This window comes from Hyperolius riggenbachi, chromosome 9 (assembly GCF_040937935.1).
Source record: "Hyperolius riggenbachi isolate aHypRig1 chromosome 9, aHypRig1.pri, whole genome shotgun sequence".
Classification (NCBI taxonomy): domain Eukaryota; kingdom Metazoa; phylum Chordata; class Amphibia; order Anura; family Hyperoliidae; genus Hyperolius; species Hyperolius riggenbachi.
In genome coordinates this window covers 106,925,012-106,951,651 of record NC_090654.1, presented here as the reverse complement: position 1 = coordinate 106,951,651, position 26,640 = coordinate 106,925,012, and the positions used below count along the sequence as shown (strand labels likewise).

Sequence of the window (26,640 nt, the reverse complement as noted above, 5' to 3'; positions counted from 1 at the left end):
GCGGTCTTATTGGTCTACGGACCCAGCATATCACGTTCCCTTGTACTCTGCTGCCATGTCCAGGACACGATTTGAGAACATCCTGCGCTTCCTGCACTTCAATAACAACGAAACCTGTCATCAAAGTGACCACCCTGCTTATGACCGGCTCCACAAAATTCGGCCCCTCATAGACCACCTGTCATCCAGATTTGCAGAAGCTTATACCCCTGAACAGGACATCTGCGTAGACGAGTCCATCGTACGTTTTACTGGGCGCCTTTGCATCAAACAGTACATCCCAAGCAAGCGCGCCTGGTATGGGGTGAAACTGTATAAGCTATGTGAAAGGGCCACAGGCTATACATCTTATTTTAGGGTCTATGAGGGGAAAGACTCAAAATTGGAGCCGGTCAGATGCCCTGACTACCTGGGGAGCAGTGGAAAGGTTGTGTGGGACTTGGTGTCACCCTTGTTCCAGAAGGGGTACCATCTTTTTGTGGACAATTATTACACAAGTGTGGCCCTCTTTCGGCACTTAAAAATATAAGGAATCTGATGCTGTGGCACCGCGCGGCCTAGTTGCTGGGGCTCCCCCCAACGGCTCATTACCACCAGACTTTAAAGGTGGCAGAGGGCCACCTTGTGTGCTGACGACCTGCTCCCGGTGAAATGGAAGGACAAGAGGGACGTTTACTTTCTGTCCACCATTAACACAGACACGACAGTCGAAATTCAACGGCGAACTGAGGTCATTGAAAAAACCCTTGTCGTCCACGACTATAATACTAACATGGGAGGGGTGGACTTCAATGACCAGAGGTTTGCGCTCTATTTAATTTCCCGTAAAACAAGACGCTGGTATAAAAAAGTGTCTTTTTACCTTATTCAATTGGCAATTTACAACAGCTTTGTTCTCTACAGTAAGGCTGGGAGAACTGGATCTTTTATTCAATTTCAAAAAGAGATCGTTATGGAACTCTTGTATCCAGGAGGTGCCGTGGCCCAACCCCCAGATGCAACTAGCCGACTGCATGGAAGGCATTACGCCTATCCAATTCCGAGTACCCCAGATCACCGCATCCGGAGAAAACGTTGTCGTGTCTGCAGCAGGGCTGGAATAAGGCGTGACACCACTGTTTACTGTCCCACCTGTCCTGACCAGCCTAGCCTATGCCTAGGGGTGTGTTTTGAGAGGTACCACGAGCAGGTACACTATTAGAGAGTAGGGAACTCCAGAAACAGCAGTAGGCACACAAGGGTCTCTCAGTGCTATTTCACACTGCTGTGATGCGTTAGGGCAAATTGCCTAGCGAAAGTCACACTTTGCGGTCCCCCCCTACCCCGGAAGTGCTTGACTTAACGCTAGTGCATGCCTACGTTACTGCATGGCTTCTGCGGCAATTTAGGTCTATGGCGACGCAGTTCATTACTAGGCCGAATGCTACTCTTGTGGTATTCCCTTAAGGTCTGTTTTGGGCGCTACAGTGCGGTGGGCTCGGACTACCGGATATGCCAATATGCAGTGTGAAACCAAACATCTGGTTTCGAGAGACCCTAATACACAGGGCTGCCAGAAACCTCTCCTTTCACTTGGGACAAAATGTGTAATGTACTTCGCCACTACTTCACACATTGTCCCATGGGGGAGGAGAGGTTTGTCCTCAGAAGGTAAGTAAGAAAAAAAAACAAAAAACAGGTAAGCAAAAAAGTGAATGTTTGGTTCACAATGTTAAGGTTTTGTTTGAAAAAGTTTATAAATGTTAATGAAGTTATTGCTTTGCTGCTTGCTTGTTGTTTTTTTTTCCATCCATTACCCTTCCAGGTGGACCGAGCGACCAACCAACCAGCTGCAGCACTGATGGTGCTCACTGACAGAAGCATTGCACGTCTGTCAGGTTACACAAAATTGGTGCATGCAGCGCTGCAGGACGAGATTTCTCCTCTGCAGTGAAAAACATACGTTTGCCGAGGCATATGAGCTGAGGGGCGGTGGTGGAGTTCCTATGCTTTGGCAAGCACTTTGTATCAAAAAAGAACTCTGGCAATGATTTGTTCATCCACATCGATCGGTGTGAATGGATAAATCGGGTTTGCCAGGGCATACAAACTGAGTGGGTGGACGTTTTTGGGCTGCAGCTCCTATGTCCTGGCAGACACCTTCCCCTCTTTTTTACACATTTTTTTGGCAGATATTTTTCATCCACATTGATTAATTGATTGTTTGACTGTCATTTTTCCTTTCAGCACAGAAAAAAATGTTTTTTAATTTTTTTTTTTACACACATTTTTCTCCCACCCAGCATGAGTATATGTAAAAATACACCCCAAAACACATTATACTACTTCTCCCGAGTAGAGCAATACCACATGTGTGACACTTTTTTGCAGCCTAACTGCGCTAAGGGGCCCAAAGTTCAATGAGTACCTTTAGGATTTCACAGGTCATTTTGAGACATTTGGTTTCAAGACTACTCCTCACGGTTTAGGGCCCCTAAAATGGGGAGTCTTCTTTCGATAATGGGGTCATTTGTGGTGTTCCTATACTGCCCTGGCATTTTAGGGGCCCAAAACCGTGAGGAGTAGTCTTGAAACCAAATGTCTCAAAATGACCTGTGAAATCCTAAAGGTACTCATTGGACTTTGGGCCCCTTAGCGCAGTTAGGGTGCAAAAAAGTGCCACACATGTGGTATCGCCGTACTCAGGAGAAGTAGTATAATGTGTTTTGTGGTGTATTTTTACACATACCCATGCTGAGTAGGAGAAATATCTCTGTAAATGGACAATTGTGTGTAAAAAAAAATCAAAAAATTGTCATTACAGAGATATTTCTCCCACCCAGCATGGGTATGTGTAAAAATACACCGCAAAACACATTATACTACTTCTCCTGAATACCACATGTGTGGCACTTTTTTGCAGCCTAACTGTGCTAAGGGGCCCAAAGTCCAATGAGCACCGTTAGACTTTACAGGGGTGCTTACAATTAGGCACCCCCCAAAATGCCAGGACAGTAAAAACACCCCACAAATGACCACATTTTGGAAAGAAGACACTTCAAGGTATTCAGAGAGGAGCATGGTGAGTCCGTGGCAGATTTCATTTTTTTTTGTCGCAAGTTAGCAGAAATAGAAGATTTTATTTTTTTGTCACAAGTTAGTGGAAAATGACACTTTGTGACAAAAAAAAAAGTTTCCATGAACTCACCATGCCTCTCAGTGAATACTTTGGGATATCTTCTTTCCAAAATGGGGTCATTCGGGGGGTATTTATACTATCCTGGAATTCTAGCACCTCATGAAACCTGACAGGTGCTCAGAAAAGTCAGAGTTGCTTCAAAATGGGAAAATTCACTTTTGCCACCATAGTTTGTAAACGCTATAACTTTTACCCACACCAATAAACATACACTGAATGTTTTTTTTAATCAAAGACATGTAGCACAATAAATTTGGACAAAAATGTATACAGAAATTTTACTTTAGTTGACAAATTTTATCACAGAAAGTTAAAAAAATCATTTTTTTGACAAAATGCATGTCTTTTTTGATGAATATAATAATAACTAAAAATCACAACAGCAATTAAATAGCACCAAAAGAAAGCTGTATTAGTGACAAGAAAAGGAGGTAAAATTCATTTAGGTGGTATGTTGTATGACCGAGCCATAAACCGTGAAAGCTGCAGTGGTCTGAATGGAAAAAAAGGCTCTGGTCCTTAAAGAGAATCTGTACTCTGAAATTCTTACAATAAAAAGCATACCATTCTATTCATTATGTGCTCCTGGTCCCCTCTGTGCTGTTTCTGCCATTCTCTGCTGCAAACCTGGCTTGTAATTGCCAGTTTTAGGCAGTGTTTACAAACAAACTAACCAGCTTCTAATAGGCTCAGCTAAGCAGAGTGTGTTAGTCACACAGAGCCTGCAGGGGGTGTGTACAGCTTCTAGCTAATCACAAGCAGCCCTGCACATTCCAGTCTGACTGCCTCAGCCTGACTGTGCCGACTATAGAGAGAAGATTAGATCATATAACAGAGATAACACAGCTACTGTGCAATTAGGAAAAGCTGCAGTAAGCCAGACCACATTAGAAAAGGCATAGGAATTTATAGCATAGAAGAAATAAAGATAAACAATTTGTTACAGAGTCTCTTTAAAGAGACTCCGTAACAAAAATTGCATCCTGTTTCTTATCATCCTACAAGTTCCAAAAGCTATTCTAATCTGTTCTGGCTTACTGCAGCACTTTCTACTATCACAGTCTCTGTAATAAATCAATTTATCTTTTCCCTGTCAGACTTGTTTTTGTTCAGTCAAGATATTTAATTCAAAGTAAACCTCTTACAGGGCGTCATATCGGTATTTGCAGCATTTTTTGGCATTTATGTATGCTATTGAGGAAATAAACAACAGGACGGATATTGTTCCTAATGTTACACTAGGATTTCACATATACGATATTTGTACCAGTGAAAACTTGGCAATAAGGAGCATTCTAAACCTAATTTCAGAGACCCATGAACCAGCTCCAAACTACATTTGTCAGAAGAAACAAAAGACAGTTGCTGTAGTTGGCCATTTACTATCGTCTGCTACATATAGTATTGCAGGCTTATCTCAACTATATGGTTACCCTCAGGTAATGAATTGCTTTTGTTATCATTAGAATTAAGTAAGGTTTTTGTGTGGATTTCTGTTTTTTTCTGAAAACCTTTTTTTTTTTTTTTTGTATTTGTGATGCATAATTAACATCCTTAAAACTTAGGAACTTCAACAGTGGTCTTTAAGACGTGTACATCAAATAAAGGCACCTAGAAATTTTGGTGCCCAGTAATGCTGATAGTAAAATATTGGTATTAAATACCAATATTTCACTGGAAAGTGTAAAATATCGGTATTCAATACCTAAATTTTACTATAGCTAAACCTAACCCTACTCTCACACAAACCCCATACACAAACTACCTACCTAATGCCTAAATGCCTAGCCCTTCACCCTCCTGCACAAACTACCCTAACCCTTAAACCCCTGCACAAACTACCTACCTAATGCCTAACCCTTAAACCCCTCCCTGCAAAAATGACCTACCTAACCTTTAACCCCTCCCAACTACCTACCACCCACCCCCTCACCCCATTGCTGCGTCCGAACCCCAAATTCTCGGCCGCCGCCATAGACGCCTTGAGCCATAATTTGGGTACCTGATAAATAGCAGGCACTGTACCAGCACCCTCTATTTATCAGGCACTCAAATTTCCGCTCCGGCATAAAAATACTGCTTTACTTTAAAGTGAACCTTAAGCCTGTTAAAAAAAATGAGATTAACTCACCTGGGGCTTCCCTCAGCCCCCTGCAGCCGATCGGTGCCCTCGCAGCTCCGGTCCGATGCCTCTGGACCCGCCGGCGAACACTTTCGGTTTTCGCCCCCTATGCTGCTGTTGCGGCCAGTAGGTTGCAATAGCAGCATAGGGGGTGATATACAGGCTGGGAACGCGAACAATCACTCGCGTTCCCATGCCTGTCGGACGGTGACGGCCAAACCGGAAGTGTTCGCCGGCGGCTCCAGAGGCATCGGACCGGAGCTACGAGGGCACCGATCGGCTGCAGGGGGCTGAGGGAAGCCCCAGGTGAGTTAATCTCATTTTTTTTAACAGGCTTAAGGTTCACTTTAAGACCCCCACTGAAGTTCATAATGCTATCAAAGCCTGAAATCCTTTTCCAGCTTGTATAAATATAAACTCACAATGAAGAACAATTTTATTTTTTGAATCATCCTAAGTAATGCAATCCCCATATACCCCACAGTTATGGAATTTTTTTTATGGCTGTGCCTAGCAGCAGAACAAATTATAATAAATTGCAGGAAAAACAGAGATGGAAACCATGTGAATAAAGAAAATATTTATTGTCAATTAGTGCAAATATATACAAATAATCAATGGCAAATCAATTCCTCTCAATGAAATCAACATAAGACTGCACTCCTAGCTAATTAACTATACAAAATATACAGCTATACAGTGCTGCTCATAATTATTCACACCCCTGGTAAATGTTGACTTAAAGTTACTTTTATTCAACCAGCAAGTCATTTTTTGACAGGAAATGACAGAGGTGTCTCCTAAAAGATGATAAAAGGATGTACAAAAGGCATTATTGTGGAAAAAAAATCTCAGCTTTTTTATTTACATTTGAGCAAAAAGTGTCCAGTCCAAAATTATTCATACCCTTCACAAACTGTCACAGTCTGTGGGAAAATCCAAAGTCCTATACCATTCCAAATAGTCCAAGCTGTTCTAAAGCATCATAATTACCCCGATTAATTACGAACAGCTGTTTTAAACAACTCAACAGGTGACAAACAGAACCTCTCTGCAGTTGGTTTGTGAACAGTGATGGCTAAAACAAAGGAGCTTAGTAAAGACCAGCGGCTGCACATTGTGGTTGCTCACAAGTCAGGAAAAGGCTACAAGGCAATTTCTAAATGTTTTCAAGTTCCAATGGCTACAGCGTTGCCCATAATTATTCATACCCCTGTCAAATTTTGACTTAATGTTACTTTTATTCAACCAGCAAGTAATTTTTTGACAGGATAAGGACATAGGTGTCTCCTAAAAGATAATAAGATGATGTACAAGAGGCATCATTGTAGGGAAGAAAAACATTTCTTAGCTTTTATTTGCATTTGAGCAAAAAGTGTCCAGTCCAAAATTATTCATACCCTCCTCAATAATCAATATAACGGCCTTTGTTGGCTATTACAGCAATAAAACCCTTCCTATAATTGCAGACCAGCTTTTTGCATGTCTCCACAGGTATTTTTGCCAATTCATCTTTAGCAGTGAGTTCCAAATCCATCAGGTTGGAGGGTCTTCTTGCCATCACCCTGATCTTTAGATCCCTCCACAGTTTCTTAATTGGATGCAAGGCAGGACTCTGGCTGGGGCACTCCAAAACGTTAATGTTGTTGTCTGTTAACCATTTCTTCAACACTTTTGCTGTGTGTTTTGGGTCATTATCATGCTGAAATGTCCACTGGTGCCCAAGGCCAAGTTTCTCTGCAGACTGCCTGATGTTGTCATTGAGAATCCTCATGTATTAATCTTTTTTCATGGTGCTGTTTACTAGAGATGTAGCGAATGGTTCGCCGGCGAACGGTTCCAGGCGAACTTTGGGGGTTTGCGTTCGCCTGGACCAAGCGAACTTTTGCGGAAGTTCGATTTGCCCCATAATGCACTATGAGGGTCAACTTTGACCCTCTGCATCACAGTCAGCAGGCACATTGTAGCCATTCAGGCTACACTAAGTCCTGGAGCCCCACCCCCCCCTTATATAAGGCAGGCTTGCCGGCCATTACACTCACTCGTGTGCCTGCTAGAGACAAACTAGGGACAGCTGCTGCAGACTTGTTCTCCTAGGGAAAGATTAGTTAGGCTCTTGGTCATGGCTTGCTCCTGGCTGATTGTTATTGCTAAAATAGCACCCCTCAACAGCTCTTTTGAGAGCTAATGTTTTCCAGATGTGTTTTTTTTTGTGTGTGTTGCTCACTGACATTATACAGCCCTATCTGTTGCAGCTGGACTTTGGTAATTATTATTACTGTACCTGCCAGGCCCTGCCTAACTATCTATACTGGGACACCTACCTATGCCTACCTAAATACTGGGGCACCTACTTACCTATACGGGGACACCTACCTATACTAGGAGCCCTACCTATGCCTACCTACCTATACTGGGTTTCCTACCTATGCCTAGCTAACTACTGGGTCTCATACCTATGTCTAGCTCACTACTGATGCACCTACCTATGCCTACTTACCTATACTGGGTCTCCTACCTATGCCTACCTACCTATACTGGGATTCCTACCTATGCCTAGCTAACTACTGAGGCACATACCTATGCCTACCTACCTACCTATACTGGGACACCTACCTATGCCTACCTACCTACCTATACTGGGACACCTACCTATGCCTACCTACCTATACTGGGACTCCTACCTACGCCTAGCTAACTACTGAGGCACCTACCTATGCCTACCTACCTATACTGGGACACCTACCTATGCCTACCTATCCATACTGGGTCTCCTACCTATGCCTAGCTAACTACTGAGGCACCTACCTATGCCTACCTACCTATACTGGGACACCTACCTATGCCTACCTACCTATACTGGGTCTCCTACCTATGCCTAGCTAACTACTGGGTCTCCTACCTATGCCTAGCTAACTACTGAGGCACCTACCGATGCCTACCTACCTATACTGGGACACCTACCTATGCCTACCTACCTATACTGGGACTCCTACCTATGCCTACCTACATACAAGAAAATAATAAGGTTGTTGCTTCATTGTGGACAGACCAAATTTGATCAGCTGGACAGTCACTGTTGTTCTATCATTGAGCTACCACAGCCCGGCGACCATATGGGCTGGAAAAATGCCACGGACTGCACTCTGGCCATGTTGCGCATCAGTCCAGCACGGCCGTCGTTACGCAAACAGCTGTTTGTGGTGCGTTACACAGTGAGTTTGGTGTGTCAGTGTGAAGCAGAACTCTAATTACACTCCCTGATTGATGTATACACATGCAAGATGTTTTAAAGCACTTTAGGCCTGCAATTTAGCATTCAATGTGATTTCTGCCCTTAAAACGCTGCTTTGCGTCAAATCCAGATTTTTTCCGGGACTTTTGGCATGTATCCCACTCCGCCATGCCCCCCTCCAGGTGTTAGACCCCTTGAAACATCTTTTCCATCACTTTTGTGGCCAGCATAATTTTTCTATTTTTCAAAGTTCGCCTCCCCATTGAAGTCTATTGCGGTTCGCGAACTTTTCGGCGAACCGAACCTTCCGCGAAGGTTCGCGAACGGGGTTCGCGAACCGAAAATCGGAGGTTCGCGACATCTCTACTGTTTACTGTGATTAGGTTCCCTGGTCCATTGACACCCCCAAAACATTAGGTTCCCACCACCATGTTTGACAGTGGGGATGATGTTCTTTGGGTTGAAGACTTCTTTTTTGACGCCAAATGAAGGAAACATTATTGTGACCAAACAATTACATTTTTGTTTCATCTGACCATAACACAGAAGACCAGAAGTCTTCTTCCTTGTCGAGATAAGCATTTGCAAAGGCCAAGCAAGCATTTGTGTGCTTTATCTGGAGAAGTGGCGTCCTCCTTGGTCTGCATCCGTGAAACCCAGCAGTGTACAGTGTCCGTTGGATTGTCTGCCTTGAGACAGTGCCACCAGCAGAGCCCAGATTCACCAGGATAGTGATTCTTTTTTACCTCTCTCACTATCCTCCTGGTCAGCACAGGTGTCACTTTTGGCCTCCGACCACGTCCTCTGAGATTTTCCACAGTGCGGAACATCTTGTATTTTTTTAATACTTTGCACTGGAACTTTCAAACATTTCAAACATTTAAAAATGGCCTTGTGACCCTTTCTTGACTTGTGAGCAGCCACAATGTGCAGCCCTAGGTCCTCACTGGGCTCCTTTGTCTTAGCCATGACTGTCCACAAACCAACTGCAGAGAGCTGCTGTTTTTCACCTGTTGAGTTGATTAAGACAGCTGTTCCCAAATAATCAGGGTAATTTGGATGCTTTAGAACAGCTTGGACTATTTGGAAGGGTATAGGACTTTGGATTTTCCCACAGACTGTGACAGTTTGTGAAGTGTATGAATAATTTTGGACTGCACACTTTTTGCTCAATTGTAAATAAAAGCTGTGTAATGTTTTTCTTCCACAACAATGCCTCTTGTACATCGACTTATTAGCTTTTGGGAGATACCTATGTCATTTCCCGTCAAAGAATGACTTGCTGGTTCAATGAAAGTGACTTTAAGTCAAAATTTGCCAAGGGTTTGAATAATTATAGGCAGCACTGTTCAGTGCAAAATATTATTAAAAAATACAAGCTGTTCCGCACTGTGAAAAATTTCAGAGGACGTGGTCAGAAGCTAAAGGTGACACCTGTGCTGGCCAGGAGGATAGTGAGAGAGGAGAAAAAGATTCCATGGATTACCACCAAGGCCATCCTGGTGAATCTGGGCTCTGCTGGTGCCAATGTCTCAAGGCAGACAATCCAGCAGACACTGCACAGTGCTGGGTTCCATGGATGCAGACCAAGGAGGATGCCACTTCTGCAGATAAGGCACACAAAAGCTCGCTTGACATTGGCAAATGCTCATTTGGACAAAAACAAAGACTTCTGGTCTTCTGTGTAATGGTCAGAAGAAACAAAAATTGAATCGTTTGGTCACAATGATGTTTCCTTCATTTGGTGTAAAAAAAGGAGAAGCCTTTAACCCAAACAACACCAACCCCACTGGTTAACATGGTGGTGGGAACCTAATGCTTTGGGGGTGTTTTCCAGCCAATGGACCAGGGAACTTAATCACAGTAAATGGCACCTTGAAAAAAAAGAGCAAGACATGAGGATTTTCAATGAAAACATCAGGCAGTCTACAGAGAATATTGGCCTTGGGCACCAGTGGACAATTCAGCATGACACTCACACAAAACACACAGAAAAAGTGGTGAAGAAATGGTTAGCAGACAACAACATTAACGTTTTGGAGTGGCCCAGTCAGAGTCCTGACTAATTGAAAATCTGTGGAGGGAGCTAAAGATCAGGGTGATGGCAAGAAGACCCTCCAAGACCCTCCAACCTGAAAAGATGAATGGGCACAAATACCTGTGGAGACATGCAAAAAGTTGGTCTGCAATTACAGGAAACATTTGATTGCTTTAATAGTCAGTAAAGGTTTTTTTTTATTGATTATTGAGAAGGGTACGAATAATTTGGGAGTTCATACTTTTTGCTCAAATGTAAATCATAGCTGAGAAATATTTTTTCTTTTTTTCCCGCCCCACAATAATGCCTCTTGTACATAATCTTATTATCTTTTGGGAGACACCTATGCCATTTCTCATCAAAAAATTACTTGCTGGTTGAATAAAAGTAACTTTAAGGCAAAATTTGCCAGGGGTATGAATAATTGTGGGCGGCACTGTATATAAAGACAAGGCAGAACCACAGACCAAGCAGCAAACAACAGCCATGAGATCAGATCAGAACAGAGTTTTTCAGAGCAAGGAGCACAGAACACAGCGATCAGGACATCGAAGTTGAATTGAGGTACTTGCAAGGTTCTGAGGTGGGTAGAGTCCCTAAATGCAAATACAACAGGTGAAGTCTAGAGATGGCCCAAACTGTTCACCGGCGGACAGTTCCTGGCGAATTTCTGGCATGTTCGACTCGCCCCCTATACATCATCATTAAGCGAAACTTTGACCCCATTACCTCACAGTCAGCAGACACATGGCAGCCAATAAGCTAGTACTCCCTCCTGGACCCCCCAACCCCCTATTAAAAAGCAGTTGTAGTGGCAATATTGGATTCATTCTCTGGCTGCAGTGATAGTGAGAGCAGGGTCAGACTTGCTGCTATAGCATAAGCTAGGCCTGTGTTCTTGTTCCTCACTGACTACTTGCTGAAAGTACCCCACATAGCCCTTGTGAGGGCTAGCACATCGGTCTCCTGTGTTTTTTTGTGTGTGACACTCCACAGCCCACCGACATCCAGAGCGGTGTGCACACTACTGCTGTTGCTACATTAAATTGCACACACAGTACCACTCCAGTGCATTATTTGTAGGAATGTACTGTGATCTCTGCCCTTTACTGTGATCTCTGCCCTCTGTAATCCTCCTCCAGCATGCCACAGTCCAGGTGTTAGACCCCATGAAACAAGTTTTCCATCACTTTTGTGGCCAGAAACAGTCTTTGTAGGTTTTAAAATTTGCATGCCCATTGAAGTCTATGGTGGTTTGCCGGGTTTGCATGTTTGCAAACATTTATGGAAGTTAGCGTTCGCTGTTTGTGAACCTAAAATTTGATGTTTGGGCCATCTCTAGTGAAGTCATAATGACTTCCTGACTTTCTGGGGAAGAGACCCTTGTCCATGGATTGGACAAGGGCTGTAGAGGAGAGGGGGAGGCTCTGGTGGGCTGGTAAAGCTCAGGGTGCGAAACACCAAGCGGCCAGGGCTCTGCGTTCTGGCTATCCCAGCCTGAATGGGGGACAAGGGGTTGAAGAGCACGGGGCACTAAACTGACAATTAAACATAGTTACAACCTGGGGCTGTTGGCCCATAAATGGTCTACACATTTTTTTTCTAAAGACTAACAGGAAATAGGATGCACTCCTAGTCAGGCAGCAAATTAAATGAAACCAACAGAGGTATCCAGCGCCCCCCAGGGGCTGATACACATCTTGAATGCAATTCAGATGCACTAATCCCTAATATAAATAAATTGAATGCAAACTGATACACACGAATTCAGCTAGCCATAAGTAGATTTACATTTTTGTACAACAGGAGGAAATGGGAGTGCTTCCAGATATAGGCTGCACCCGAATAGACGAGCTGCATAGATGTGCAGAGCCCATTCATGGGCAGACTACACAACTTGCATTCAAAACAGATGCTGCCTATTTCCTGTTCTTCTTTAGAAAAATATGTGTAGGCCATTTATGGGTGGGCAGCCCCAGGTTTTAACTATGTTTAATTGTCAGTTTAGTGGTTAGATCTCTTCCGAAAGGGAACATCATCATCGTGGAAGAGTCTAGTATTGAATCTTCCGTGCACAGGCACAGGTAAAGCCAACGTCCTCCTTTGCTGCATCTGTTTTGAATGCAAGTTGTGTAATCTGCTCATGTTTGGGCTCTGCACATCTATGCAACTCGTCAATTTAGGTGCAGCCTATATTTGAAATTGCTGCCATTTCCTCCTGTGTACAAAAAAGTAAGTCTACTTATAGCTAGCTGCGTTCATGTTTATCAGTTTGCATTCAATTTATTTAGATTAGGGATTAGTGCATAGTTTGCATCTGATTTGCATCCAATGTGTGTATAAGCCCCTGGGGGCGCTGCACACCTCTGTTGGTTCCATTTCATTTGCAGCCTGACTAGGAGTGCTGCCTATTTCCTGTTGGTCTTTAGAATAAAAGTGAACTCATTTGTCTGGCCAGCACGCTCCCTCCAGTCTTTGTCCTTTCATCTTTATTCTCTCTAGTGCTTATTCTCTGTGATGTGGCAGCATGTTACATGAGTACTTAAATGCCACTTGGCAACAGACAATAGGGTCCCTAAATTTAGGGAGCATACTGGCTGGACAAATGAGTTTGCTCCGCTGCCACAAGTACTCTGCAGGGGTCCATCTGGGGGTATGCCAGTTGGCTCTGGGGCCCTGGGTGACAGTACTGCCTGGAGAGGAACATGCTGAAAGCTGTTAATTATCCCTGTCTGTGAGGTGTGGGGCAGCAGGAAACAATCCCTCTCTGTTCAGATTCTTATCTGAGTGGGTTCTATCTTTTGGCCGCAACGGGAGTCTCTCTATAAGTAGTGATGAGCATACATTTTGAATAATCATAATTTTGCATAATAATTCACAATTACGATGCAAAATTGTAATTGAAAATGTTGGGGAAAATCATAATTAATTTAGTTTTTTAAAAAGAACCAGGAACTGTAATTTCACAATATTCCATGATTTTCCTGTAATTTCAAACTAACTATACCAAAACTTCCATACAAGCCATTGTCATCAAAATTGCATGTTAAGGAGACATAAACAAAAAAAAGGCCTCGTAGTTTTTGTGAAAATCAATTTTAAAAATGAAGACAGGGTTTTTAAACCTGGAAAAATGACAATTTAAAAAGCATGTTTCCTGGGGGCGTGGCCTGACGGCAATGTGAGAGGCTGTGTCTCGCTGAAGCTCCCACTTTGATCCTGGCTAAGTAGCTCAGATATCCTGAGGAGACGCCGTCTGAAGCCCTAAAGGAGCTCAATACATCCACTGTACCTTTTAGCAAGGCAGCTGAGACCTCCCAAGATGCGGGGAAAGAAGGAGGAGGTCGGAGCAGATGAGGTCGGGAAGAAGCAAGATGGCGCAGGAGCGATGCCATTACCACCACGCTATCCTACCAGAGCTACGCAGGAGGGAGATAAGGCAAGGGAGGTGGCGGCCAGACTGGAAAAGTTCGCCAGGAATCCTCCAAAGGGTGAGCCACACACTATATCAACCCCTGAAGCTGATTCTGAGGAGGGGGAGGATGGATGGCAGGCAGGGGAAGCTAACCGTGACAAAGCACAGGGTGGAGATTGGAATGTAGAGGGAGAAATGAACGCAGACATACAGGCTCCTACTCCCACAGACTCACATGTCTCCACTCCTGCAATTGTACAAACACCAGCTTTAACAGATTTGCAGGCTACCACCCCTGCGTGTACACAAGCTCCTGTTTCTTCACAAGATAACAAGGTCACAGATAAAGAGCCCACTCTTGCTGATATTCTGAGGGCTGTAACTGTTTGTAATGACTCTATCACTACTCTCACCCAGCAAACTGGGGGACTTAAAGAAGAAATATGTTTACTCCGTCAAGATATGGCTAATATGCGACAAAGAACAACTGATGTTGAAAAGAGAGTCAGTGACATTGAAGACAAAATAGAGCCTGCATTAAGAGATCTTCAAAGAGTGATTTCCCATGCATATGCAAACACTGATAAGACAGATGACCTAGAGAACAGGCTACGCCGTAACAATATACGTATAGTGGGGGTTCCCGAGAAGCTGGAAAAGCATACCCCAACAGAATTTGTGGAAAATTGGTTTGCTGAAACATTTGGTCTGGACTCACTTTCTAAGTTATTTGCAGTTGAAAGAGCTCATAGAGTGCCTGGCCGCCCGCCTCCCCCAGGAGCTAGACCTCGCCCAATACTTGCGAAACTTCTGCACTATAAGGACAGAGAAATTATCTTGAGAAAAGCAAGAGATATGGGTAACCTCCTATGTGAAGGTCACAAAGTCTCCTTGTATCCTGATTTTTCTAATGAGGTACAGCGCCAAAGAGCCAAATTTTGGGATGTTAAAAAACGGCTGCAAGGATTAAAATTGCAATATGCAATGTTGTATCCTGCGAAGCTTAAAGTTATCCACAATAATGAAACTCACTTCTTTCTCTCTGCCAAGGAGGCCTTACAGTGGCTGGATCGTAATGAACAGCATATTAAGAAAAATCCTGAGCAAGATCAACAAGACTGATTTGTTTGCCTACGCATTATACTAACTGATCTGTCTTTATTAGTTATGTATGTACGTAAAGGGCATTTAGACGGCTCTCGAGGTTTTTTCCCCTTTAAAAAATGATTTTGCTTATTCTTTTATGAGCTACTTTATGATCTTTTACACAGATATCCTTTTTCTTGCCACAAGAGGGAGACATAGCGTCATTTATCTGAAATAAGTTGTGCTTTATGTACACCAGATTGATACTGCTAGCTTTTCTGATGCTAATTCTCCTGATTGTAGTTTGGTTTACAATTATAGATGTGTGTATGCTTCCGACTGAGTGCTGGAAGATACAGAAACTGTTTAATTTTGAGGTTTATAGTTTAAAAGTTGCACGTTTTAGGGTTAAATGTTTGATAAATGCTAATATTCCTTTCAATGAAGGCACAATGGGTGTCGGATCCTTATACTATGATAACATGTGTGAAACGTTTATGGGGCTTACTGTACATGTATATTCGGAAGATGATGGTTCTGAGGGTTTACTAATGGGCAAAGTAAAATGGCGGTAGTCATAAAATGTCTGAGTTGGAATGTTAGGGGGATGTCTGATCCAACTAAACGTCAAGCTATTTTTACTTATATCAATCACTATGCTCCGGCCATTTACTGTCTTCAAGAAACACATTTAACTTGTGAAACAGTTAAATGGATGAAGCGTAAATGGGCATCCTATGCGGCTCACTCTACACATTCAGTATATGCAAGGGGAGTATCTCTTCTTGTTCACTCTAAAATAGAATTTGAATTAATTACAGAGATTTGTGATCCTGAGGGAAGATTTATAATAGTGCACTGTCTCCTTTATAGAAAAGAATACATTCTTGTGGGCCTATATATCCCTCCTCCATATTCATCCACTCCTTTAAAACCAGTGCTGGATTTCCTGCGAGATAAGCCCTCTACTCCTACTTTCATCCTGGGTGATTTTAATTGCTATTTAAATCCCTTATTAGACAAACTTAATGCAGATCCCCTCTTAACTAAACCAACTAGACTAGCCAGAATATTGCAAGAAGTTAATCTATTCGATTTGTGGAGGTATAAACACCCGCAGCAGCAAGAATTTTCATGCTTTAGTAAAACTCATATGTCACTTTCTCGCATTGATCTTGCCATAGGTAACTCAATCCTTCTGAATCAAGTGTGAGAAATTGAGTATATGGCCAGGGGGCTTTCAGACCATTCTCCCTTATTAGTTAAATTTGCCACTGACTGTCTTACCCCAAATACTAGGAAGATAAGTGAACTAAATGCCCACTGGCTAGATTTAATTCAATCGCATGACTATATCGCTAAAGAAATAGAATTCTTCTTCCATACCAATGATACTCCTGAATCTAAAACATGGTTATGGGATACATTTAAGGCCTTTGTAAGGGGGCTGTTCTCTAGGGAAATCAATAAAATTAAATCTAACAATAAAAAGTGGGAGGAGTCGCTTAGGATGAAAGTGCTGGAAGCTGAAGCTTGTTTTGTTACGCTACCGGTAGACCAAAATAGGGAGTTGTGGATGCAAGCCCAGGAAGAATATCAGGAGACACAACTACAAAAAGCAACGAAAAAACGATTTTTCTTGAAGCAGGCCTTTTTTGAGCAGGGCGATCAGACAGGACATCTATTAGCAACAATAATCAAAGCCCAACAAAATAATAATTTTATTTCAGGTTTACAAACCTCAAACAACCAGCTGTTAACTCATAACCCTGAAATCTTAGCAGAACTAAAATCCTTTTACACTGAATTATATACCTCCAAAGTACAATATATGCAATCTGATTTAGATGCTTATTTAGAAGAGATAACCCTACCAGTTTTAGACCGTGAGGATTGCAAATTTTTGGACAGTCCAATATCTGAAGCTGAATTGGTGATTGCTATAGCGTCCTTTGATAATCATAAAGCACCGGGGTTAGATGGGCTCCCTATGGAGATTTATAAACAATACTCTGAAACTCTGGTTCCCAGATTAATGGATATGCTCCAAACTGCGTTTAATGAGAATGCATTTCCACCTTCGCTAATGGAAGCACTTATCATTTTAATCTTGAAGCCAGACAAGAACCCTCTGCAAGCTGGTTCATATAGACCCATCTCCCTTCTCACGTCAGACATTAAAATTATTGCGAAAGTCTTGGCTATTAGGCTATCGCAAGTAATAACGAAATTGATACATACCGATCAAACAGGATTTATTCCTCTAAAATCTACAGCAGTTAATATTAGGAGTGTCTATTTAAATATGCAAGTACCTTCCAAGGATGCGGGTAATAGAGCAGTTCTGTCATTGGACGTTGCTAAAGCATTTGACAGTGTGGAATGGGGTTACTTATTTACTATACTAAAGAAAATGGGATTTGGGCCTAATTTTATTAAATGGGTCAAAATGCTTTATCAACATCCTATAGCATGTGTTGCGGCCAATGGACTGACATCAGATAAAATACCTCTCTCTAGGGGAACGAGGCAGGGGTGTCCTCTCTCCCCCTATTATTTGCAATTGCAATAGAACCGTTAGCGGAACATATAAGGGCCTCTACTGGGATTAAAGGGTTTAAATTTGGGGATTTAGAGGAGAAAGTGTCATTATATGCGGATGACACGTTAATATTTTTAAATGACGCACATGAGTCGTTGCTGTGCTGTATACAGGTTTTAGAAAAATTTGGCTTTTATTCTGGCCTAACGGTAAACTGGGATAAGTCCTGTCTGATGCCCCTGGACCCCTGGGCAATGCCCCAATATGTATCACAACTTAAATTAAATATTGTATCATCCTTTCGGTATTTGGGTATTATAATATCCGCAGACCCTACCCAGTTTGAAAAATTAAATGTAGGCCCATTGATTGAACATTGTAGGAGTAAAATATCTGCTTGGGCCAAACTACCATTATCAGTAATAATAAAACATATACACCGGCGCCTTCAATAGTAATTACTTTGATACTTTAATAAAATCGTAATAGATTAAAACCAGTATGATGACACTTCATGCACACACACATACAAGTCAAATTGCCATTCACTCGCCAACACTCCTTTCTATAGATCTTTTTATAATGGCAATCTACCTGTCAGTCAATAGTGCACTATTGAGTCATCCCACTAAAACTTCCATTCTAGGTAATAATAAGAATTAGCAGCAATAAAACCTCAGTGGCGTTTCAAGAGCGTTCTGAGAGCGTTATGAAGGTCCTTTGCGGGCGTTTTGAAACCGTTAGCAGCAATGAGATCTCCGGAATCAGTCTATCATAATGACATGCCAATAAGATATTACATGTATATCGGCAGTACAGCGGCTGTAATTACTTCAGTAGCAAAGGATTTCCTATACCAGCAAGTCCCAAGAAGCAGAACAAACAGTCCCAGAGGGTTACCCCGTAACAGCGGGTATTTGACGTTACAGCAGTTCTCTACTTCAATATGTTTAAATATCAGTTCACTCACATAACTTCGGAGCTGTAGAGGATGGCAGTAGTGTTCACAAGTCCACCGATCTTTTCACAAGGTAATGAGTCCCGGCCGGCGACTCTCTTCACAGCTCTGAAGAAGGTAGGCGGACCTACCGAAACTAGTAAGCAGATTGGCTACATACTTGCGGTGACGTCACCCGCACTTCCGGCAAACACTGCCGAAGTTCGTGATATGCTCTTGGGTCCACCTGGTAACCAAATTACTACATCCTTTGGAGAGTCGCCGGCCAGGACTCATTACCTTGTGAAAAGATCGGTGGACTTGTGAACACTACTGCCATCCTCTACAGCTCCGAAGTTATGTGAGTGAACTGATATTTAAACATATTGAAGTAGAGAACTGCTGTAACGTCAAATACCCGCTGTTACGGGGTAACCCTCTGGGACTGTTTTTTCTGCTTCTTGGGACTTGCTGGTATAGGAAATCCTTTGCTACAGAAGTAATTACAGCCGCTGTACTGCCGATATACATGTAATATCTTATTGGCATGTCATTATGATAGACTGATTCCGGAGATCTCATTGCTGCTAACGGTTTCAAAACGCCCGCAAAGGACCTTCATAACGCTCTCAGAACGCTCTTGAAACGCCACTGAGGTTTTATTGCTGCTAATTCTTATTATTACCAAGAATGGAAGTTTTAGTGGGATGACTCAATAGTTCCCTATTGACTGACAGGTAGATTGCCATTGAAAAAAGATCTATAGAAAGGAGTGTTGGCGAGTGAATGGCAATTTGACTTGTATGTGTGTGTGCATGAAGTGTCATCATACTGGTTTTAATCTATTACGATTTTATTAAAGTATCAAAGTAATTACTATTGAAGGCGCCGCTGTATATGTTTTATTGTTTTTGTATTTTAGGTTGTGAGTTAACCTTTTTATACCGCTGCAGCCCGTTAGGAAAGTTGATCAGTTCAGCGCCACAACATATATATTGTCATTTCTATAAATTATTACCGTTATCAGTAGTTGCCAGGGTTAACCTGGTTAAAATGGTCCTAATGCCCAAAATATTATATATCATCCACAACTCTCCTATTTGGCTTCCGTCAAGGATTTTTAAAGTAATTGACAAATTATTTAGGGAAGTGGTCTGGAACAAAAAAAAGCTCTAAGATTAAACTGGAATACCTACAATATTCAAAAGATGAAGGTGGGTTGGCTCTTCCTAACCCTTGGATCTATTTTCTGGCCGCTCAATTACAACAAATTGCAGGGGGGAATACCCCGGATCTAATGGATTCCTCGAGGAAACTTTTGACATGGCTTACTGGTCATAATACAATTTATGAGGCCCTGGAGACTTCAGAAGTTGAGCGCTATAACAGCTACCCCACTTTTAAACTACTATGTAAAGTTTGGGACAAGGTTAAACTGTTACAGGGAATAAAGGGGTTTATAGCATGTACGCCCCTGTGGGGTAATAAAAAATTACTTGAATTTGAAAAGCTTTTATTTGGACCAACTTGGGCAGTGAATGGTATTCGATATTTGAGGCAAATCCTTCATAATCAGTCACTAGTCTCTTTCTCTGTACTAGTTCAACAGAATCTACCGCCTACAGGTATGAATCAATATCGCTATGTCCAACTACAACATGCATTTATTAAACAAAAGCAAACAAAAACCCTAATCATTGATCCTTCCCCAATATGTGGTATGATTGAAAATGTTTCCTCCAAAAAAGGGCTTATTTCATCAGTCTATGCATTTCTCCTTAGTCCCTATTTGAATAAATATCCTATTAAAAGTAAAACTGGCTGGCAAAATGAAATTCCAGAATTAACAGATGAGCTCTGGAGTGATGCTTTACAAGCTATTCCTTATTTATCTGTAAATGCTTCACAAAAATTTTCCCAAACTAAAATTATTCATAGAGCCTTTTTTACTCCTAAACGACTTTACAGAACGGGTCTAAGAGACGATCCTTTATGTCCTCGATGTCAAAGGGATCATGGAGATTTGGTACATATGTTGTGGAGATGTCCCAAACTGCACAGGTATTGGGGAATGATTATTAATACTTTATCAGGGATTTTTCAAACCGAAATAGTGAATGATGTCAATACATGTATTCTTAGTGCGACTGATCTTTCTGACCCCAAACAAGTATCCCTTATTGCAATTCATAGAAGTCTCTTTCAGGCGAGGCTATTAATTCTTAAGCATTGGATAGATGAAACTCACCCTACTTACACGCAATGGGTTAAACAACTCTATGAGTATCTTAAGCTGGAAAAAATATTACATATGCATAGAGGTAATGGGGCTCGGTTTGAGAATATTTGGGATAAATGGTTGGATACCCCTGAGGTGGTTGACTTTGACTTGATTAGGGATAGATTATTTCGATAAGAATCTGGTGGAATGTAACATTTTCTATCTGTAAAATATATACACATCTCTTTAGTAATATGTTCTATGATGATGATCTAGAAGCTCCAAATCGTTCACACAAAAAGTACTCTTTATTTCTATTGCAACTAGATATAAGTCTGAACTATGGTTTTCTCTGTTGTGCCTTGAATACGTTAATAAACTTGGTTTGATAAAAAAAAAAACAAAAACATGTTTCCTTTGCATTTTTAAAATCGATTTTCTCAAAAACTACAAGGTATTTTGAATTTTTTTTTCACCATTCTTTCGCAGTTCTCCTAAGGAGTGCTACCAATACAGTTCCCACATACACCACTATTGAAGTTCTTTAGAGTCACGTTCTCCTGGTCCTCCTCTCACGGAAAACGGTGCCTGGTTACCCGCCCGGTATCTTCACCACTAATGGCCAAGCATCATCCACAGGCTCAGGAAACAAAAGACATAAAAAGAGGAAATAATCATAGTATAGTCTGCTAAGCTTTTCCAAAGGGGAGACCTCCACCTTGTGGGGGCCCAGTGATGGAAACAACAGCTACGGGGTCACCACTGTCACCTCATGCAATGACCAACAAATGGCACGCTCACCTGGCTGCAAGGCTGCCCCGCCTCACAGACAGCAACTTCACTTAGTGGTGAACACTTAATTCTCTTCAAGTCACCCTCCTCTCATATATTCATCATCTCAAAAAACAAGGGAATTGGAATATCATAGTGCAGATCAGTCTCAAAAGAGCTAGGGCTACCACAATAACCACACACGTCACTGCTCACCCTTTATAGCCACTGCCCACTCTCACAGACAGCTGTCCCAGCTTAACATGTGTGTTCTGGTAGCATCACTCTCTTAATATTCCATATCCAATGACAAGCTCAGGCAACATCTAAGGACTAAAAACCTTAAATAGTGTAAAACCATGGGTTTATTTGATAAAAGGAAGAAATATACTCACAAGCATGTGATAAAAAGCGCTTATAGTATTAAAAGGACCAGAGGACGTCTCCTACAACTACTGTGCTGGTCACTTCCTGCCCATAGCTCCACCCAACATGTTTTGTCATTCGACTCATCACGGCCCCTGATGAGTCGAATGACGAAACAATGAGTCGAATGACGAAACGCGTTGTCCAAACCGTAATTACGTATAGCCATAATTTTGAAAATGTATGAAAAATTTAGCAAAATCGTAATTAGCACATTATGATCAGCACTATCTACAAGTACGTGGACACCTTTATTCTTATTAAATTTAGGCCTTGATTCACTAACCGGCACTAAGCCGGTTAGCGTGCCTTATCACTTAGTGGGCACAAACTACAGCGCTAACCTTATCTGAGGTTAGTGTGCCTTATCTGAGGTTAGTGTGCCTTATCTGAACTTAGTGCCCCTTAAGTAGCTTTGTGCACACTAAAAGATGTAGCTTTGTGCATATTTTTCTGTGCACAAAGCTACTTAAGGGGCACTAAGTTCAGATACGGCACATTAAAGAGAACCCGAGGTGGGTTTGAAGAATATTATCTGCATACAGAGGCTGGATCTTCCTATACAGCCCAGCCTCTGTTGCTATCCCAAACCCCCCTAAGCTCCCCCTGCACTCTGCAATCCCTCATAAATCACAGCCACGCTGCTGACAAACAGCTTGTCAGAGCTGGCTGTGTTTATCTCTATAGTGTCAGTCTGCTGCTCTCCCCGCCTCCTGCAGAACTCCAGTCCCCGCCTGCATCCCTTCCCTTCCTGCTGATTGGAGGGAAGGGACGGGGGCAGGGACTGGAGCTATGCAGGAGGCGGGGGAGCAGCTGAGACTGACACTACAGATGTAAACACAGCCTCACAGCACGGCTGTGATTTATGAGGGATTGCAGAGTGCAGAGGGACCTTAGTGGGGTTTGGGATAGCAACAGAGGCTGGGCTGTATAGGCAGATCCAGCCTCTGTATGCAGATAACATTCTTTAAACACACCTCGGGTTCTCTTTAACTCAGATAAGGCACACTAACTCAGATAAGGCACACTAACCTCAGATAAGGCACACTAACCGGCTTAGCGCCGGAAAACTCTTTTTTACTCTGGCGCTAACACTTAGTGCCGGTTAGTGAATCAAGCCCTTAATGTATTATTGTCTTTAAAGCTGTGAATTAGGTGACACAATTTAAGGATGTGTGTATCTTTCAGATAAGCTATGGCGCACTTCACTCCATCGTAAATGGGCATTCTACCTTTCCGTCTCTTTATCATACAGTTCCAGGTGAGTTTTCTCAGTTTCATGCCATCATTCAGATGGTGACCCATTTTGGGTGGACTTGGCTGGGAATCATTACATCAGACGATGCCAGCTATGAAAAGGCGAGCTTAGAACTAAAAAAAGAGATGGAGAAACATGGAATTTGTGTAGAATTCTTAACATACCTTTTGCAAGACCAACGACTTATAGAAATTTCTCATAAAAGAATACAAAGGATACTACAAGAGTCTACTGCCAAAGTTATTGTATTATACTGTATACTATTCTTATTTATTGGCTTTTTGGAATCACATAATACAGCAGGGAAAGTTTGGATATGTTCTTTAGGAACCGATGGTCTGCCTCTTCACAGTTTGCCATATTTCACCAATAAATTCAATGGTTCACTAGAAATAACATTTCAAGGTGGAGAGTTTCCAGGCTTTATGAATTTCCTAGACAGAGCAACCTGGATTAATATGCCGGACAATTTCTTTCTAAAATATTTTTGGCTTTTTGGCCTTGAATGCTGTGATGCAGAAAGGGTTGATCCTTCAAGCCCACTATGTAAAAATCAAACTACATGGAAAAATCTTATTTCTCAAGATGGGATTAACATTTATAGCTCTTCTTATAGCATTTACAATGCTGTTTATTTCATTTCTAATGCACTGCACCAGTTGCTCTATAATGATTCATTTTCATCAGTGACATACAAAATGAAATTTAAAGTTAGAAACTTAATATTTCTTTAAAATGTAGCAAAAGTAGAGATGATTGTGCCATGTTGGATTTGCCTCTATATACTGTACATGTCCACAGAGGCGTAGCTATGGTGGGGCAAGAGGGGAAATGTGTCCCCGAGCACAGCACTGTGAGGGCACTTAGTGTGTCTGCTGCACCCCCACATGCATGATAGATGGCCATCCTAAGTGGGATCAGTTAAAAATGGCGCCAGAGCCTACAGTGTAAAAATGGCGTCGCATTAATTTGCATTATAAAACGATATTTAACGTTTTATGACTACCATAAAACTATAAATATCGTTTTGAAATGTGTTGAATATGGGTTTTGGTGTGTGTGTGTGTGTGTGTGTGTTTTGTGTGTTGTGTGTGTGTGTGTGTGTTTTGTGTGTTGTGTGTGTGTGTGTGTGTGTGTGTACATACATACATACATACATACATACAAAATAAATAATTGAAATGGGTATATATTTGTTTTTTGTTAAGTTGCCTAATAATTATGCACAGTAATAGTCACCTGCACACACAGACATCCCCCTAAAATAGCTAAAACTAAAAACAAACTAAAAACTACTTTCAAAAATGTTCTGCTTTGATATTAATGAGTTTTTTGGGTTCATTGAGAACATGGTTGTTGTTCAATAATACAATTATTCCTCAAAAATACAGCTTGCTTAATAATTCTGCACTCCCTGTATATATATATATATATATACAGGATCTTCTCAAAAAATTAGCATACTGTGATAAAGTTCATTATTCCAGTAATGTAGTGATAAACGTTAGACTTTCATATATTTTAGATTCATTACACACAACTGAAGTAGTTCAAGCCTTTTATTGTTTTTCGTATTGATGATTTTGGCATACAGCTCATGAAAACCCAAATTTCCTATCTCAAAAAATTAGCATATTTCATCCGACCAATAAAAGAAAAGTGTTTTTAAAACAAAAAAAGTCAACCTTCAAATAATTATGTTCAGTTATGCACTCAATACTTGGTCGGGAATTCTTTTGCAGAAATGACTGCTTCAATGCGGCGTGGTATGGAGGCAATCAGGCTGTGGCACTGCTCAGGTGTTATGGAGGCCCAGGATGCTTCGCGGCCTTAAGCTTAGCGGCCTTAAGCTCATCCAGAGTGTTGGGTCTTGCGTCTCTCAACTTTCTCTTCACAATATCCCACAGATTCTCTATGGGCTTCAGGTCAGGAAAGTTGGCAGTCCAATTGAGCACTGTAATACCATGGTTAGTAAACCATGTACCAGTGGTTTTGGCACTGTGAGCAGGTGCCAGGTTGTGCTGAAAAATGAAATCTTCATCTCCATAAAGCTTTTCAGCAGATGGAAGCATGAACCCACTTTTGAACCAGAAACAGCGGCAGAATGCCTGACCTGGGCTACAGAGAAGCAGCACTGGACTGTTGCTCAGTGGTCCAAAGTACTTTTTTCGGATGAAAGCAACTTTTACATGTCATTCAGAAATCGAGGTGCCAGAGTCTGGAGGAAGACTGGGGAGAGGGAAATGCCAAAATGCCTGAAGTCCAGTGTCAAGTACACACAATCAGTGATGGTCTGGGGTGCCATGTCAGCTGCTGGTGTTGGTCCACTGTGTTTTATCAAGGGCAGGGTCAATGCAGCTAGCTATCAGGAGATTTTGGAGCACTTCATGCTTCCATCTGCTGAAAAGCTTTATGGAGATGAAGATTTCATTTTTCAGCACGACCTGGCACCTGCTCACAGTGCCAAAACCACTGTTAAATGGTTTACTGACCATGGTATTACTGTGCTCAATTGGACTGCCAACTCTCCTGACCTGAACCCCATAGAGAATCTGTGGGATATTGTGAAGAGAAAGTTGAGAGACGCAAGACCCAACACTCTGGATGAGCTTAAGGCCGCTATCGAAGCATCCTGGGCCTCCATAACACCTGAGCAGTGCCACAGGCTGATTGCCTCCATACCACGCCACATTGAAGCAGTCATTTCTGCAAAAGGATTCCCGACCAAGTATTGAGTGCATAACTGAACATAATTATTTGAAGGTTGACTTTTTTTGTTTTAAAAACACTTTTCTTTTATTGGTCGGATGAAATATGCTAATTTTTTGAGATAGGAAATTTGGGTTTTCATGAGCTGTATGCCAAAATCATCAATAAGAAAAACAATAAAAGGCTTGAACTACTTCAGTTGTGTGTAATGAATCTAAAATATATGAAAGTCTAACGTTTATCAGTACATTACAGAAAATAATGAACTTTATCACAGTATGCTAATTTTTTGAGAACATCCTGTATATATATATATATATATACAGGGAGTGCAGAATTATTAAGCAAGCTGTATTTTTGAGGAATAATTGTATTATTGAACAACAATATATATATATATATTACTGTGCATAATTATTAGGCAACTTAACAAAAAACAAATATACCGTATATACTCGGATACAAGTCGACCCCGTGTATAAGTCGACCCTCAAAATTTGACCCTCACAAGGTGGATTTTTCCAATTATTCAAGTATAAGTCTATAGGTAAGTCTACAGAGTCTATAGGTAAGCCAGCCAGGTATCTGCCTCCAGTATAGGTAGCCAGCATAGGTAAGCAGCCAGGTATAGTTGCCCCCAGTATAGGTAGGTAGCCAGTATAGTTGCCAGTAGCATAGGTAGGTAGCCAGTATAGTTGCCAT

At 41.8% G+C, this 26,640-nt stretch overlaps 1 protein-coding gene across 1 annotated transcript in view; it reads left to right on the top strand.

Annotated features, from left to right (window-relative positions):
• The window catches only part of LOC137531698 (vomeronasal type-2 receptor 26-like), a 93,986-nt gene that overhangs the window by 43,080 nt on the left and 24,266 nt on the right, over positions 1 to 26,640 (top strand). Inside the window, exon 4 of the mRNA XM_068251657.1 lies at positions 23,160 to 23,232. Coding sequence (XP_068107758.1) covers positions 23,191 to 23,232 — 42 coding nt within the window. The 5' untranslated portion in view covers positions 23,160 to 23,190. The remainder of the gene's footprint in view (positions 1 to 23,159; positions 23,233 to 26,640) is intronic.